This window comes from Zosterops lateralis, assembly GCF_965231275.1.
Source record: "Zosterops lateralis genome assembly, chromosome: 13".
Classification (NCBI taxonomy): Eukaryota; Metazoa; Chordata; class Aves; order Passeriformes; family Zosteropidae; genus Zosterops; species Zosterops lateralis.
Window position 1 is genome coordinate 872320 of NC_139773.1, and position 18910 is coordinate 891229.

Sequence of the window (18910 nt, forward strand, 5' to 3'; positions counted from 1 at the left end):
TATGGATTTAAATTGGGGCAGGTGCATATTGTATTACACGTAGATTTATATCCCTGTGTATACATCCCCATAATAAACGTTGCTGTCTATAAAATGGTGTATGTACATAATTTAAAACATGTATAAAGGTTGGGGGTATCATGTATAGCTATAGTATTATACATGTATTGTATGTATATCTTTTGTTGCTCCATGTGGTTTTTATATATCCCTGTATGTTTATTTATATATAAACACCATAAGACATAAATATTCATACACTAAGGTAAACATACTTTCATGTAATTGTATACATTCTATTTAAAGAGTAACAATTATATTTTCAAAGGGGGAGAACAATAACTATGTCCTATAGATAGTACATATATACATTTTTAGCTAGCTATGCACACATATATGCACACAGATACATACGTAGAAAATATACATATAGGCATATAGGTGCATATGGGGCTTGTAAATATAGGCACAGCTCTTTCCCTTATCTATATGTTTAAATCTGTATATAAAGATTAGGTACATATAAAATTAGGTGGGTGAGAGACTGTAGATTCACCTATGTGTTACATAATTCTGTGTCTGTCTGCACATGTATAGATAAAATAGATTCTGTGTATCCCTGTAACTATGGTCCTCAGCCATACACACAGAGTAAGAATTCTATGTATTTATATATAAAGGTAAGTATACCTGTGTGTGACAGCACAGGTGTGTTCTGTTTATAGATAATAATTCTATGTATTTAAAGAGGAGGCAGATTTTGTCTATACAGGATATATTGTACTGTATCATATATGGATCTCCATGTAGTCTAAAGACATGTTTATAAATAGCTATGTAAATACAAAAGGATAGGTTCATGTATGGGTATCGTCGGTTACATATATATCTAGCCAATAAATACACATACAGAGAAATATGTGTACATTTCTACAGAAAGCTAGAGGGATTGTATATATTTTATTTAATGGGAGATAACTGTCTTTCAAGGGGGTGCTACATCTTGTGTGTATATAACAGAAGGGTTGTGTACAATGTATTCTATACTGGGTTCACACAGACATAATTCCTCATCTCTATATATAAAGAGCATATGTATATAAAGTGAGGTGGGGAGAGGGTGAGAGACTGCATCTATACACCTGTGTATTGTATGTAATAAATGTGTGTGCTTATGTATATACAGGTATGTGGCATTAGGTATGGCTGTATAGACCCTGCCAGTGTATATAGCAGGACATACATAAAAGGCATGTGTTTTTAATTTAAAGACTGTCTCAAGAGAGTGGAGGTTGCATTATTATGTGTAGGTATAAATGTATATCCCTATGGGTACACACATACACATATAGAAAAACGAATACCATTTGCATACTGTTGTAGCAGTAGCTAATTCCAGGTATTTAAGGAAGGGACTATGGCCTGTAGGTAACTATTGCCTGTCCAGGTACACATGCAGGCAGATTGGATTATAGATCAGTTCTTTATGCACACATACATACCCCTTTAGCTATATGACTGAACCTCCAGGTGTTTGGGAGTGACTATATATACACACACATATATAGGCATATAGTTTGTGTTATATCTGTGTATCCCTCTATAGCTGCTCCCCCTATAAACAGAGAGCTGGAGGTAGAGAAAAGAGCTGTGATAATATGTGTGTGTGTATATATATATATATACACACATATATGTGGATTAAAGGGAGTCTGTGTACTATTAGTGTGTGTGCATTTCAAATGACTTTGTGTACATCACTATAGGTAGAGTGCACATGAGCTCGCTGTAGCTCTCTGTACCCCACTGCAGCCCATCCCCACACGGGCTCTCAGCTGCCTCTGTGCTCTGTCCCTGCAGACAGCGGTGTCCCCGAGGCTGCCATCTGCGTGGTGACCACGGCTGCCATCGACGTGCACCGGCCCAACATCTCCTCGGAGCTGTTCACGGTGGAGGTGCCGCTGCGCCTGGGCAGCACGGGCACTTCTGCCAGCCTGACCTCGGGCAGCGCCTCACGCTCCACCGTCAGCTCGGGCACGCGGGGCTGCAGCGAGAGCAGCCAGACCCTGGGCTCGTCCCCGGACTGCAGCACGGCCTGCGAGGAGGCGGCCGAGACGGGGGCGGCACCCGCCCAGCAGCGCGTGGCCCATGCCGTGGTACAGGAGCTGCTCTCGTCCCTGTCGGAAGAGGCGTGCCTGGCACAGAAGGGGCTGGATCCTGTCAACCTGAAGCTGCCCAGCCCAGCCGCCTCCGTAGGGGCCAGCCCTGACCTGGGCCACCGGCTCAGTGTCTACAACCGCAGGAACCAGGAGAGTCTTGATGTCTTCCAGCTCAAGCCACTCCTCGACTGTCCCCAGGCTGCCCCAATGATTGAGGAAAAGTATGGGGTGCTCGGACCCCCAGAGCCACGGCTGGGCAGGGTGCCTGAGGCATAGGGCCAGCCTGTGGGAATGGGGACTCCCGTGGAGACACACTCACCACACTGGCCCGCAAGGCTGCCACAGGCAAGGTGGCAGTGCTGAAGACAACTTGTGGCATCTCCTGCAATGGCCACCAGCCCAGGGAGAGGCCAGCGTCACCTCTGCTCACCAGTGTATGTGTGCCACATGACGTACCTGCCCTGCCACCAGCTCTGGAACCTACGGTGGCTATCTGGCAACAATGGACCTTCCAGCAGTCTTAGGCCAATATGGACCCACAGTGCCTAGAAGGACAGATAGACTGTGCCGGGAAAGCCCAAGGAACTTCCACCAGTCCAGGGCCAGCACAGCCCCACAGTGCCTGGGGGCAGGACAGAGCTGCTGGACAGCTTGGGCCCAGCCTGGCCCTCCCCGGGGCTGAGCATGGCTGGGAGGGATGGGAGATAGGAATAAACACTGACAAATACATACAGCCTCCTGCCCTCTATCATTCTTGCTGCGTTCTCTTACCGGCCTTCCCTGAATTGCTTTCTTCCACCCCATCACTTCATGTGCCATGCAACTGACCACCAAAAGAAACCCAAAAAAACCCAAATCATAACCATCCCAAGACCACAGTGACTGACCCCACCTCTTTCCAGTAAAATCCTTTATTTGCCCTTACTCCACAGTGCCAGGTCCCATCACCAGCACTCACTTCTTCTTCAGGAGCTCCGTCATCTCTGGCACCGCCTGCAAACACCAGTGTCAGGGTAGTGCACGTTCCCCTCTGTCCCCCACAAACTCACCCTGTGCAGTTCCCAGCCCTGCAATTACACTGCCCACCCTCCCACCCAGCACAGCACTCCAGGGGCTGTGGGTCACCCCAGCTCACAGCACTCCCCACTTCTCTCCTGCTGAATAAAGCCTCTTAATTATTTAAGAGAGCTACATTTCCATTAGGTGGAAATAATGCGTTCGTACAAAATTTATTAAGGTAATTGTCTACATGGTGTTTCTTGAGAATGTGACTTTGTCTCTGGCTTACAAAGAGGCCCGTGCTCACCAGGAGTCAGCGGACATTATTTCAGGAGTGGCATTAAGTGCTGGCAGAGTTTCTGCCCATGCCTCTACAGAGCCACGACGGTCCCGCCACTCACACGTGTGGCCGCACACAGGCAGTGACACACAGGCACTGGGACAGGGCTGACTCGGGGCTCCAGAGGGAACTGTAAGCTCCTCCTGCGCATCGTCAGTGAGGCAGCAAGCCCAGGCAGCCTCCTGCCAACTCTCTACTTCCAAACTTTATGACGCTTAAAAATTCACGCAAGCACCTACCTAGGTGCAGTTATTTCCAAAATGGTTCAACCTCAGGAAACCAGACCTGAGGCAGGCTAGCTGTGACACAACGTACTTGCAGGGATTTGATTTTAAGCACACAAATCATGACATCAGAAAGCAAATTTTTAAACAACAACCCAAACACCCTCACATAGACAGCATTAAGACTCATTAGATTATATTATGTAAGCTCCCATCAGCTCTCCCAGAGTTATCCTGCACATCAAGTTTAGCCTTACCTGAAATAAGTCTGCTACCAGTCCATAGTCTGCCACTTGGAAAATTGGAGCTTCTGGATCCTTGTTAATAGCAACGATGGTCTGCAAGCCAAGTTAAAGCACCATATGAATCTAGATATTGATCATCCTCTGGGGCTGGATTACAGGGCCAGGTCTTAGCCAGGAAATAGGCTATATTCTCTCCAAGCCCCCAGAAGCAGAAGATTTATCTGGCCATTCAATATTTTTCCATCTCAAAAACAAGCACGTCCTTCCCTCCACATACACCACAATGCCCCTGAAAAAAAACCAAACCAAAACCCTCCCTTTCCTGCTCATCATACACATCTCTGCTATCCTTCCCTGTTGAAAAGCATAGAAAAAATTACTACAAAGGATTAACTGCACATTCTAAGCTGCACCATTGCAGAAGTAACCTGGAGGCAGCAGTTACAAGTCAAATAAAGCCCCACCCAAAGGCCTCTGTACTTAAAAATGGGACACAGCATTTAGTTTGTCACACAGTAGAAAACAGCACAACAAATCCCAGCACAATGATCCAGAAAATATCTTGGTTTAAACTCTTGCCATACACTGAATCATCCTTAACTGCCTGTGACAGCTTCCAGCAAGATTAGCATGGGTGGGTGTCCTCATCAAAATCTTCAACAGGATGGGGAGCACTCCATAGAGGAAGGGAAAGAAATCCTAAAGCAAACCCAAAAGCTCACAGAAGGAGCCTTACACCAAGGAGGGGCCCAGAGCACAGCACTGGGGCAGTGCCTGCCCACCTCCACACTGCCAGTGGGAACTATGTTTCAGGGCAGCCCAACCCAACAAGCAGCTGAGGCACTTCCCTGCCACACCCAGGGAGCCACACTCCATGTGTCTGTTTCACTCCCTTCACTCAAAGTCCAACAAAATTAATGCCTCAGTAAGCAGGGGTCTAGTGGCAGCAACCCAAAGAGAAAAGTTTACGGATTGTGTGGTTTTAGGCCCCCAGAAATGTTATTTCTTGTCATGCCATTTGTCCCCTGAGAGTCCCTGTAAAGGCCCCCATCATGCGTGCAAGCAGGCACTGCCCAGGGTACTGCCCTCTGGCCAGCTCATAGCCAAGGACGTGCACCTGCTGCAGCAATGCTGCCCTTGACACGTTCTCCCCAGAGCTTGATTGGTTTTACTTCAGTTGCCCTGTTTGCAAATGCCAGCCCCTCCTGACAAGCTGCAGTGCAGGAAGCAAATCCAGGCTGTGATCCCTGAGGGTACAGGCCCAGTTGAGACTTTCTCCCACCCTCCTGAGGCCCTGCCATTCCTTGCAGAACCATCCATGGGGGCTGATGCTGAGGCCAGCAGTCAGTGACACCACAGGGGCTGCCAGTTCTGTCCTTAGCACAAAAATAATTTTTAAACTGATTAAAAAAAAAAAAAAAAAAAAAAAAAAAAAAAAACAAAAAAAAAAAAAACAACTGTCTGAAGCTTTGGTTTGGCAGCCTAGTCCTTCCTCTTCCTCCTTTAGCTAAACTTCAGTAAGATTTGGTTATTTGGTTCCCTACCTCATTGCTAACTCAGGTAAGCAGCAAAAGCATCACCTTGCTCACAACAGAACTTTGTGAGTTAAATCTCTGAGTAAGAAAAGGCAGGGGAGCTCTCATGAGGGAATTAGAAATAAGGAAAGAAAGCAACAATTCTCAAGGTCTCCTCAAAAGCTGCATTTTCTACCTTGCTGTAAAAGAACAAATAAATTATACATTTCACTTGGTAGAAAGCATCTGACTGCTTTGGAAAACATATCCTGAAGTGTACAAGTTCACAATGCCAGATAATTCAGAGTGCTGAGGGAGGACAGGGGGAAGTGCCAGAGAGCTCCCATGGCTGCAGAATTCTGTGTTGGGGAAAACTAGATCTTTTCCATAACTACCCCACCTAAATGCTTTAGCTAAAAGGAAGGCAGAACACATTCCAAATATGAGTAACTAAATCTTCATTTTACAACAGGCACATTAGCTTACACAAAAAAAAACCCTGAGATAGGAGAGAAATGGAGGGGTTAAACAAGCAGCTCATATCAACAAATTTCATCTGTCCTTATTTCTTATAGCAGAATACCTCAAAATACCAAACATGCCTTTGGAAAAGCTATAAACACAGAGGTTTTGCTGTTACAGTATAGGATAATATAACTGCTCAGTGTTTTTGTAACAAAGGAAATTCTGGCACTTCAAGTCAGAGGCTCCCAGTGCTGCTGGCAGCCTTAACTGAGATAAAGCAGCAGATAAACACACACCCAGAGGGTCACATCAAGTCTTTAAGCAGCTTCCAATATCCAGTTCTCAGTCAGTGACTGCTGCTCATCCCACCTGCCCATCTCCTCACTCAGCCAAGGGCACAGCTGGAGACTGAAGTCCAGATAAATCCACTTGTGCCACTGTGGCCCAGCAGTGCCAGGGCAGCAGAGCTGTGCCTGGACTCTGCCTCTGCTGCACTGCAAGCATGAGACACTGTGGCAGTGCTGTTCCACCAAAGCCCCTGGGAATACACTGCCACAATTCCCACTTCTCAAGAGAGACCTTCACCCCTGCCCATCACACATTCTTAACATTTTGAATTTTAGTTGTTTTTTTCTCCACTGCATCAACTAATGCTAACAGCACTTGAGTCCCTGCTTTTAGAAAGCCTATCATTTCCCCCCCAAAATATTTATATAATACATGAGAAAAAAATTTGTAAGAAAGCAGAGATCATCCCACCACACAGGCTGGTTTGTGAGGACAATAACAGGTCACAAACTCACTGGTCTGTGGTTGGTTAAACACAAGAAGCCACCTGCTAACTTCTGCAACCCTTTTCCTCAGCTTTTATAAACTATTCAAAGTTGTGGCTTGGTTCATTCCCTGAAAATAGAAAAAAAAAATACATATCCTTTTTAAAAAATTACTGTGGGAGGCATGACCTCCAGTTTTTGATATCTGGCATTTGATAGTATCAATCAGCAGATAACTCTGCTCCTCTTTTTAAACATTGGCCTATGGGCCAAACTGGCAATTCCAATTTTGGATTATATGCTTTGGCAATTAATGAGTTAAACCTTTTAAAGTTTTACTGTCATTTTATAGCAGGTTTCCATTTGAATGGCTAAATGCAGGGATGTCAGAGACATCTTTTACTTTATGGAATAGTAAGTTCATAATTCAAATTGTGCATTGTTATGCATGAATTAATATGTCAAAGTCTGGAATAAAGGCAAATGGAACTATTGTATAGAATTCAGGCATATGTGCTTTGGGTTGTGTTTTTTTTTTAAACAAAGTCAATTAGCTGCTTCCACTGATCACTTTGGGTTGTAGTGCAAAGGTTTTTCTACTGTGTGAGATGTTTTGCCACAGTATCTTTTATTTTTTGTCAAAGAGTGTTTTAAAGCAGCAGAAAATATGAAAACCATCTAAAGCACTGATGCAAAAGCAAGGGAGTCAACTCATTTCCTTCCTCAGAAGTATTTCCTAGTACATCCACCTTCACATACCTTGCTGTCTTTCATTCCAGCCAAGTGTTGGATTGCTCCAGATATTCCCACAGCAATATAAAGTTCCTAGGAAAAAGAAGAGAGAGACATTTTTGGTCCCCACACCACAGTCTCAGTAAGCTCTCACAAACCTTAATCCAAATCAATTATATGCAGCAGTTTTTACATTACAGTAGTTTTCAATGCTAAAGGCAACTGATGATTGGTTCTCTTCCCCACCTGGGGATGCAATGTGACTGCAAAAGGAGAATTCCAAAGGAGCATCCGGCAAAGACAGATTAGGGAAAAAAAAAAAATAAACAAAGTGTGCATCAAAAACATACAACACTGCTCAGCTAAAGGCCAGGGCAATCTATATTATCCCTGACCCTGCAGATTCCCAGTCCAAATATTAAAAAAGATAACCTATGGATGGATAATGCAGTTGCCCAAAAAGCAAACCATGGCTTTTGTTCAAAGCCCCTCAGAGACTTTACCTAAGACAGATGCTCAAAGCTGAAATTCAGGTGTTAGGCCTTTGAAAGGTTCCCTATAGAGCAGGATAAACCTCTGAGGTAGCCAGGTGGGCTGGTGCACTGCACACCTGCAGTTTGTGTTCCTCACCCCAACCCTCCATGTCCACCTGGCCTGAAGCCTTCCTTCCCCACTCCCACACAGAGTACAGAAGGTACACCAACAGCTTTACACTTCGGGGCTCCCAGTTTCACATCTCCAAAGAGTCTCACAGTCAAAAGAGAGGAAAATTTACAGGTAAATAGATGTATATCAGCTGTTTCATTCACAGCTGAAAACTATTACTTCTCCTGGGGCTGAAAGCCATCCATTCTATCATGTATCCAAAACAAAGGGTATTTCAGCTCCCTGACTGTTTTTCCAGTACCACAAGTCCAAGCAAGCAGTCAGAGCTGTACTCTTCAGCTAACTAATATTACAACAGAAAGCTAAATAAAGTACTTTTCACCAACTCATTCAATACCAGAAAATTAACACATAAATTTAGTTAGGGGCTCATCTATCAAAAGCAGTCAAAAGGTGGTACTTCACACATGCTTAGAAAAGACACAGCCTCAAATACTAATATAATTTCTCTTTTAAAAATACTGAGAGTATTTCATACCTAAGAAAATATAAATCTAATTTAACTCAATAAATAATACTGGGGGGGCCACAGGGAGGGTAAGAGGGTCAAAAACAATCTTACCACTGTGCAGCTGAAACTGCATTACAGTTAAGTGGCTTTTAGCATGGCAAAGCCAAGCCCAGCTGTGGGACAAGCACAGACCTACAGAGGGGAGCAGCAAACAAAGGTGTTCAAACACAGACCAGAGGCTTCTGCCATACAGGCCTCAGAGTCATTGCATCAATTAAAGAAAAATGGGAAGATTGCTTTCTGATGTTTCTACAGCTACAGACTCTGCTCACTATATTGTTTTTAAAATAGGAGTAGATAAATGAAATTTACGAAGTCTTTCTGTATTTTTATACAAAAACTCTCTCCTGTAAAAACTGAAGGGGAAGGGAAATAAGCCAGAAACGAAGTATTTCCTATCAAAAAGGCTTCCTTTGAAATTAAAACATGGAATCTAGTCCATGTACTTCCACAAAACCACACAGCCGGTGAACACACTCAGGAACTCCTTGGCCTCAGCAGGCTTTTACCAAGTGTTTTACTATTAGAGGTCAATCCATTTTAACCACAGCTGCAATGTAATATAATATGTCCACATTAGAACTCATAGTAAGAATGCAATATTTTAATTATACCAAATAAAAGAACAGATGTTACAGGAGAAATTATTCTAACATCATGCTGTCTTTAATACAAGCTCTTTTTAAAGACACATTACCATAATTTGATCTTTTTAGAGCAATTCATTAAGTGCCAGTCATCCAGACTACCAGATACTCTTATCAGTCTGCTTAACATTGTGAAGTCCAATCTTTGGAAAGAATCCAGCTAACCAGGAGCCAGATGCCTATGAATATATTCTATTAAAATATCTAGGAAGACAAGGATGTTTCATTAAAAGGATATTTGTAAGTCACCAGGCTTGTCTAAAAGCATTAATTATACATCTAGGCCATGGCCTACTAGGTTATGTGCTTTTGGCTCCCTGGTTCAGACAAGTGGTCCTCTAACCCTGACAGGAGAGCACCTCAGCAATGTTTTCATACAGAGAACACACGAGGCAGCATAGTTCTTACACTTCTGTGCTGTAAAAGGGACAGGACTGCTTAAATCACAGTTTTAATCTATTCTGCAATTCAGTCGGAGGGACCCAAAGGACCCACAATGTCTAAATGATAAAGCTTCAGGACTATTCACTGCCATCCTGAAGAGAATTCAACTGGTCGTCCAGAGCCGACATAAAGCATTGAGAAATTCAAATTCTTATTTATTTTCAGAATAATAACCTTGTTTTGATATTTTGAAATCACGAACATCTATCAGGCCTTTTGTTGAGTCCTGTCATTGCTGCACCAGAGTTCAAAGTCCCAGATCAGGACTGTAGTCCCAAGCCCTGTGAAGTAGGTGAGGGAGGGAAACAGAAAGGAGCTGGGTACCTCAGGGCAGAGTCCCTTCCAGAGTGTGCTGGGCCATGGCGGCACAGAGCAGCAAGCTCTGCAAGGAGCTCTGGGTCCTTCAGAGCTCATGTGGGCAGGAGACCAACACAAGGCACAGAACAGATGAATTCAAGTCTGGTTCATACCTCTCAGGAGCCAGATGTGGCTTTACACCAACTTCAAGTTCCAGCTTTTGGAACCCTGGAAGCTGCTCTAATTACTGCTGTCAGATAGCTGATCCACAGCCCCCAGTTACAGGCACTCACAGCAAAGTCGAGGACATGGAGTAGCATTTATCAACTCCCTAGTACTGGGCACAGGCAGATTTTCACTGAAGAGCTGTTGCCAGCACTGTGCCACAAGAGTATGGGCAACAAAACAGCACACACATATTCCAGACCAAAGAGTTCACAGCACTGTGAATGAATGAAGTGCCAAAAGCAACTGAAGTCAAGGAAGTAAAAGTTTTGGTGGTATATGGGCATGACATCAGGTTAGGAAATTGTCTTGGCTCTCAGTAACTTAATTTCACACAGGAAATACTGTACAAATATCACAGCCATGCCACAAATATTTTTATGGCGTTGTTGGCAGACATGAGCACAGGGAAAGGACACCAGAGAAGAGAGCTGATGGAAAGGAAAAGCAGGATGGAGGGAACTCATGGCACAGGACACTGGATGCACTAAACAGCTCAGACTGTGCAAAGCAGAGAACAAGAAGGCACCTTTGAGGAAGTACCAACACTCCAGATGTGTTGCTGCTGGAATAATGGGCAGATGTGAAGGGGGGCACCAGCACCCACGAGGCTTCCTCAAGGGCTAGAGCAGCAGCCCAAGGTGACTCTGCCAGCAAACTGGCACAGAGGCCAAGAGGGCTTTCATTTGTTCTGCCACACAACGTCCTGCACAACTCCAGAGGCAGACAGGACCCTGACAGAGACCTCCAAGTTTATAAGCACAGATTTGCATCACAACCACACAACTCCAACTGCCAAATTTATCCTATTCAAAGTCAAGATTGCAAATCAAAAGTCCACCTTCTCAGTTGCTAGCTAAAGTATTCATCTAGACTTACATTTCTCCAACAGAAATGATCATGGTATGTCTTAAGAGTCATTACATGCTAATCCTTAAAATGAAAAGAAATCCTCCTTAGCCATTCCCTAAAATCTATTTCTGCTTCAGACATACCCAACTTATACACTGGCAGACTTCACATGCACGAATGTGCACGTGTGGCTCCAGAATCCACACAGCCAGTTACATGCTGTTTGGATAAATGCACAGGAGTGCTGCATGGAGATGATTGCAATTACCAATGCTGTTATTTTCCTGTGCATACAGACTCTTGAAATTATTTATAGAAAAATTTGTGGCATATATTACTTCATTTATACTTATGAAAATATTTAAATATGCCTTAGGCTGACTTGGGGCATTTAAGAGATATTTGCTTAAGAAAACTACAAGAACAGTTTTTATTTCAACTACCAGATCCTTTGAATGGTGCTGTGACAGACCACAGGGCAGCCACAGGTGCCCCACAAGCTGAGGTAGCTACTTTGCAAGCATGTTGTCAGCTGCTATTGATTTTTATGACAATTTCTGAATTATGCTGAAAACCTCCAATGCACATCCATTTATCATTCTACTAATGGCATGCTTTTAAACAGGCCAGTTTAATAAACCCCTCTGGCATACACGCTATTTTTAAAGGCAGCTCAGATATTTTTTTTCTTTGCAAGAGTGAAAGGACAATGAAATTAGAAAGAAATCTCTCTGATCAAAATTGCTTTGTACAAGAGATTCCTTCCAATTACAAGCTATTAAGCCAATAAAATATTTTCTGGCTTGACAGTAGTTCATCTCTATTACACTGTATATCACACACTTGTCCAGTATGTGATGCGACTGAACCCACTTGATTCAAGAAGCACAGATCACTAAACTAGACCCCAGCTACAGTTTCTTTTTCACTTTAAGAACCTTTGATCAGCCAAGCTGTGTAATTACTCTTAAGCGTGGTTAGGGTGTCTGCTGGAGTGCAGGGCCATACAGCAATTTTTCCCCCTCTCTCCAGGGAAAAGCACATCAATTGCTTTCAGCTAAATGCACTCACATATGAATATTTTAGTACAATTTAATGTTTCTGCACCAACCCCAAAGGAGCAGAGCATCAATTTGTGAACATAGTTTTCTTGGAGTTAAAAGCTACACTGGATAATGCAGGATGAAAGGGGTTGTCAATCCTCAGCTTTTTAGCAAGTCAGAGAAAGACAGTCTGTAAATCCAGTCCCAGCTGCATACAAACAGCTCTCCAAAGTTTGCCACCATAAAGCTACTTTTCAACAATAGTGAATTATCAGAGGAGATAATAAAAAAACAATTTCCCAAGCACAGTTGGTTTTCCCAATGCTATTCCCATCTGCTACCTACCTAACGGCCCCAACCATTTATAACCATGCAAAGTGCACCTGCTGTTCTGTTAATAACACCACAAACCTGATGTACAAATAACACATTCCTACAAACCACTGAGCTGAACAGAGCAGAAATCATGTACCATGCTTTTGAAGAGAGAAACCTTGGTATCTCAATATTCCCTTGTATGTGCAACAAATGAGGAAGCAATTAAGATGTTATAATTGATAAGCAGAGTAGAACATTTCTTTAAGAAAGTACAATCCAGACAAGAGGAGTGACAATTCTCATTATGCCAAGGGAAATAATTAGTTCGTTCTATTGTTAGTAATTTTAGGTAAGGGCCAGAGAACAAAAAAGAAGAAAAATACTAGAATAAAATATGCCTTGTTTCACTTTCCTTAAGCTTCCTCACAAGAGAGTGAAAGGAAACAGCAGATAAGCTAATCTGAAAAAGCAAAGGATCCCTAAGAAAGTGATGGGAAATAACTCTCAAGAACAGTTAGCATTCACTTATTACAAAGAAATACAAAATACAGGAATTATGTAAATTATGTGATACTGTGCCTCTACCTTCCTGCTACTCCCAAAGCAAAATGACAACTACTAGGTGCTAAAAAGCCACTCACTGCAAGTGAAAGGGATGCCCAGTAAAATAGTGGGGGTACAGAGAGGCTGAGAAAAGTTCCCAGCTTCTTGTAGAGGAGGGGGAGCAACAAGAATTCCACCGTTCTTCCACAGCTTTGGTGCCTTTCAAGTGAATCAACATCTCACTCTTCAGTGTCTCAACTGAAGCTGCACCTCTAAAATGCCTCTTTTCCTCTCATTATTACTGTCAATTCCTGACAGTTGTAAATCTGCCTCCCTTTTGAAGTTCCTTCAATCTATTACAGCCAGAGAGATCCTCTAGCATGAAAATAAAGCTGAAGCAGTGAAGCCAAGCAGTTTCCTCCTGGCCATCATATCAGACCTACCTTTTCCACATGAGGTTTCTCAGCACATGCACTCTGCAATCATATCACATTTCTAGCACAATCATTTAATCCAGTGTCAATTACTGCTACATCATATATATCCTAACTTGTGCCTTCCTGAGTTTTTCACCTCAGTTTCTTGTCATGTTAGTGTTTTGTATCCGATGTTGAAAGCAACAAGACAGCAACAACTGAACACCTTAAAATAAAAATAAAATTTTATAAAAAGGAAAGTGCCAGCTAGTGCCAGCTAGGAATCCTACAGCAGAAACTAAGGCAGTTCTAGAGTTAGACCCTGAAAGAGCACTAATATTAGAACATTTAAACTCTGCAAAGAATAAAATAGAGGACACCTCTCAGTCAGCAGCTGATCCTTCACAAGGTCAGAGGGTAACAATATACACATGCACTTGCCAAAAAAAGCATCTCTCAGTGTCACAGAGGTTCTGGCTGTTTTCTCGGGACAAGAAGTTGGATGTGAGATAATCCCAGTAACAAGCCCACCTTCCTTCAAAACCCGAGGGAAGGATATAATTAATTAGAATAGGCTGCATGGGAAAACCTGGGAAACCATGGGAACAGTTTGGGCATTCAAAGATAGCTGCCTAGTGGCACTGCAGCGTAGGACTTCCCACCTGGATCATGGATGCTGCTCCAGAAGGAAATGTCCAGGTCCCACACAGCCCCCAGCAGCCCTGGGAATGCACTTTGGCTCAATGGCACTGGACCCCCATCAGTGACCATCAGTCCCCCCAACACCTCCTTCTTGCCAGCCTGAACTGCAGAGCTCACAGAGCCCAGGAAAGACTTGGAGCAGTTGCTTTCCTTTTCTCACAAGTCAGAGTTTATTTTTTGTTTGAATAGCAAACAAATTGCACAAGTTCCTGAGAAAGATTACATACTGTTTTGCGTGTTAGAAATGTTGCTAATTGTGCCTTGGGTAAGGAAAGCTGATACTGAACTAATAAATGAAGCATTCATGTTCCATTTACAAAAGTTTTAAATAACTGAAAAAAACCCACTTCTTTCTTTCTTTCTTTCTCTTTCTTCTCCACACCTGTTTTGTTCTTGTTTCTTTCTTTCTTTCTTTGTGAACATAAGAGAAAGAACTGGAAAGATATTTACTGTGGAAACTAACACCCCGACTCTTTGAAATTTCTTATCTAAAAATAGCAGTTACTCAGGTAATGGTGGTAGGCTTGATTTCTGTAGAGAATTTAGTATTTTCTAACTGGATATACTTAACTAATATTTAGTAGTAGGCACTCATAGGAAGGATATTTTTATCCAAAACCAGCTAATTTGAACATTCTTACAAGGGCTTTTTCCTTAAACAGAAACTACATACAGTACTTAACCTGAGAATCAAATTTCATTTTTCTGCAGAATATCTGCATATAAGAAATAGTGGAAAAACTCGCTTCTAACTGTAAAAAATATGCTAAAATGGTTGTCCCTGATTAAAGAGACTGAATATACTAAATTGCTTTCTTTAATTAGGAAGAAGACATTTTATATTTTAATATATCCACTTATGTCTAAAAATTTCCTTCCTTCCATCTCATCAAATAATACAAATCAGTCTTCTCTTTCATAAGACAGAATGTTCAAATAGGAGCTGCAATCACCTGAAATTGAGAGGTTAAAAAAAAGGGCACTAACAGAAACAAAAATAATTCACTGAATATTTTAACGACTGGACTAAAACTGTACAAAAGAAAAATTGTCAACAATTCAGTCAAAACCCAACAATATGCATAAACACCAGCATGAACAAAACCTTGAAGTTTAACAGTCCAAGGCTACTTTGGAAGAGCAGATGTGCTGTGTAGAACCAGGGCTCAAACAGACCCAAGGTGAAATCTGTGCTCTTTAATTAACTGCATTCTTCCATCACTGAAGTCAAATGAACTCCAGTTGCTCCTTGAGTGGCAGTGTGTTTGTGTGTTAATACCTCAGCATTTTGGAATGCTGCTGTGGCTGTGAGGTTCTCAGGTCCTGTGATGCACTCTTAAAAACTGAAGCCAGTCACTGAATTATGAAGGACCAATGACCAAAACTACCATTCCTTCCCCAAATCCACAACTGAAGGCACAGGGGAAGAAATAAGCAGCCCTTTTAGACTATTATCTTATTACCCAGCAAAGAGCACAAACACACCCCAGCAGTCACACAGAAAAAGGAGAAGCACCTCCCCTCTTCCTGAGCTTGTAACTAACCCTTGTCCCTCTGTAGTCTCCAACTGACCCACTTCCAGAGTCCTGGAAAACAATGCATTCCAGTCCTCCACTGAGACTGGGCAAAAGACTATTAATAGACATGTAAGAGCACACACTAAGATACTTTCCCATCAGAAGCCAACAGCTGCACAAGAGAGCAAGCATGGCTCAGACTCCACGAGTTTCTTGTATCTGAGACTCTTCCCCTGCTTAAAATCCACACACCTAGAGGGCACACACCATGTCAACTCAAAACTGAACACAAAATTCAGGTCTCAGCTACTCTACCTGACCAGTATTCAAAACCTGCTTTGCAGTTCTCCAGATAGAACATCACAAGCTCTCCCTGAACTGATACTGAGCATGTCTCATACAGGGAGAAAGGAGAATATTCTGAGAACTGCTAAAATAGCCAGTGTCATCTTGACCTGACCAAAAAAGCTCAGTTCTTCTTCAAGTCAACTCTATTTTCCACTGCAGAGAATAATTTTCTAGCTGAAGTAACAAAAAGACAGTGAAGTAGAATTAGGAATGTTAAATTAAGAATTTGCAGTTTTCAACTGCTTCATATTTAAGATGCCTATCCTGCACACTGAAAAATTAAAACCTCTAGTCAGCAATTCTGTGGGCTTAGTATCAATTCAACTTGCACTTTCATTACAATTAACATTTAATATTTTCTATATTTCTAAGACACTGAATGCTATCCTTGCATGCATTTTAAAATCCAGACTAAATATCTGAAATTTGAAAGAAGAAGCATATAATTTCCAGTACTCTGCACAACTCAGTATTTAATAAACACTTGTTAAGAAGTGAGATGAGAGAAAAATGCATCAGCCTGCAGACAAATAGATGGAGCACCATGCAATTGTGCCAGTTCAGATCATTTATGACACCAGAGTTTAACATTCATTCATCAGTCCTGACTAAAGGCTATTTAACAATTCTCTAGAAGAGGACAATGACGACACTGATGTGATCCTATGATGTGGTTTAATGTTCTTATGATTCTCACATGTTGTTATGGGCCATCTGTGGCAAAATACAGCATTGTAACATCATCAAAAAACAGCCTTTTTTCTTTCAACATAATTGTTTATATGCCCTTCACTCTGGAAAGAATGTTTATTGTTGAGCCTTAACACACCAGAGCTGAGCTGTCTTCAAATTAATATTCTCCGCCTCATTAACAGACATTTGGGTAGCAAAGAACTAAGGATGGTTAGTCTCATCTCATCCCCTTTCAAAATACACACTTAAATGACACTTACCTTATATCCTGGTAAGCAGAAAGAGTTGAGGTTGCATTTATAATCCACAGAACCTCTTAATTTCCTTACACAGCAGAGATTAAAATCACTGCTATCAGGATTTTGGAATGACCTTAGTCTTATCAGTAGGCCTACTTCTCAGAAGGAGTATTTTGTAGCAGTTGGTTATCATATAGATTTACAGGTTTAAACACTAGCATGCCTAGAAATAGCTCCACTCAGCCCCACAGGGTTATCATCAGATGGCAAAAAGTAGCAAACATGCCTACCCACAACTCAAGACAGAAGAAATCAGAAGCATTAAACATCTTGTTCAAGAAAATCCAGCAGACAGAGCTGACAACAGAATCACCAGTTTCTGTCTTTGGCATCCAAGTATTACTCTATCCTGAACAGATTACTAGAAAAATAATGGTCATGGTTTGAATTTCTTGAATTTGCAGCAATGGCAAAGGCAAAACATTTCAGGATCCTATCAAGGCTTTGAACATGCACAGCTTTTTAGTATTATTTAAAGTGTTATGGTTTGGTAAATGCAGCAATTGAAACATGATGAGTTTCTCTACTAAGTTTCAGCTCACTCTTCTCTTCTAGTCTCATTAAGCCATGAACAAGTAAAAAGTTGCCCCTTGGTGCCTTCTGTTGACACACACAAAGAGCTGTGTACTGAGAAGCAAAACCTGTGGAACTCAGTGTACCCCTGACACATCATCACATCTCACTAGGGGCTCTGCCCCACACTGAGGTGAGTAACATTTGTACCTTCCTATTTACAAACACTCAAATGTGCTTCATCTGGCTACAGCTTTCCTTGTATGTCCTCAGGTCATAAAGAACAATGAAAGAAGTCTCAGAGTTCTGTACAACGGAAAGCCCCATACAGCCACAAAAAGACACAGAAATCAGTTCCCTGTGATACTGGGATGCAGAAATAGCAGAAAAAGATAGGCAGCATGTTATTGCCCAATATTAAGCCATTCAGAATATGTCCTTCTTGGTATTCCACTCTACAGCAGCCAATCTGTAGATTACTCCTCTCTTAAATTTCTTGCACTTTCATCTCTTATAAAATTTTTGCTTTGACTGCAATAATCCAGTAATAGTTACCAAAAGTTTTTTTTCAAAATCATCACCTGAAAAAAACCCAGAACACACAATTGCAAGAGATCAAGCCACAGACTGATATAACTTTGAGTTTATGTCAGTAATGACATCTTTTAGCATACCAATGCCAGCTGCTAGGAAGCTAAAAAAGGTTCAGGCAGCTATAAAAAAATGCAGTGTGCAAACCCCTGACAAAGCTGTGTCAGAACACATCCCTTTGACCCAAAGGAGAGATTTCCATCCCGGCTTCTTCTGCCATTTTGTAAATGCATCGTCAAGTGACAATATCACAGTGGGGACACTGATGTTCCTGTTAGACCCGGTATTTAGACTCAGCTCATGTCTAAGTGCTTGCTCTGAAGGAAAATGCATGCTAGAAACCACCCCAGGTCTGTGATGAGAGATATTTCCATACTTACTGGTGCTACTATTTTGCCCGTCTGTCCAACTTGCATGTCATTAGGAACAAAGCCAGCATCAACAGCTGCACGGGAAGCTCCAACTAGTTGAAAGAAAATATTTTCAGTGTTTTCTTTTAAAATATTTGTGAGCCAAATTTATATCACCATAAAAGCCCATGTATTTTACTGAAGAGTCCCACAGTCTAGGGGCACATATTTAAAAACTTCCCTCTTAAAAGCTCTTATGGTAATCCCTCTCTATACCACTAGCTAAAAACTTCCAAATACTAAGTGCTAATGCACTTCATAAGCAACAGGAAATCCCTACTCCCAGCACGAAAGGGCCATATATTTAAAACCGAGGATTTCAGTCTGGCATATTTCCATGATTTTTTTTTTTGTTGCTTTGTCAAAAGAAGATTTTCCCATAAGTGCCTTCCCAAAATGTTCCTTTGAGTCTGAATAGAACATA

General features: G+C 42.0%; 2 protein-coding genes across 4 annotated transcripts in view; one reads left to right on the forward strand and one right to left on the reverse strand.

The window, feature by feature from the left end:
- Nucleotides 1-2941, forward strand: part of TMEM266 (transmembrane protein 266) — a 59344-nt gene extending 56403 nt beyond the window's left edge. For all 3 annotated transcript variants that reach the window (XM_083871116.1, XM_083871117.1, XM_083871115.1), the window contains one exon: nucleotides 1861-2941. In XM_083871116.1, coding sequence (XP_083727242.1) covers nucleotides 1861-2435 — 575 coding nt within the window. In that variant the 3' untranslated portion in view covers nucleotides 2436-2941. The remainder of the gene's footprint in view (nucleotides 1-1860) is intronic.
- Nucleotides 2942-3054: 113 nt separating this feature from the next.
- ETFA (electron transfer flavoprotein subunit alpha) overlaps nucleotides 3055-18910 on the reverse strand; it is a 29543-nt gene continuing 13687 nt past the window's right edge. Inside the window, exons 9-12 of the mRNA XM_083871124.1 lie at nucleotides 18457-18539; nucleotides 7479-7544; nucleotides 3980-4060; nucleotides 3055-3152 (exon numbers count right to left, since the gene is read on the reverse strand). Of these exons, the coding sequence (XP_083727250.1) occupies nucleotides 3114-3152; nucleotides 3980-4060; nucleotides 7479-7544; nucleotides 18457-18539 (269 nt within the window). The 3' untranslated portion in view covers nucleotides 3055-3113. The remainder of the gene's footprint in view (nucleotides 3153-3979; nucleotides 4061-7478; nucleotides 7545-18456; nucleotides 18540-18910) is intronic.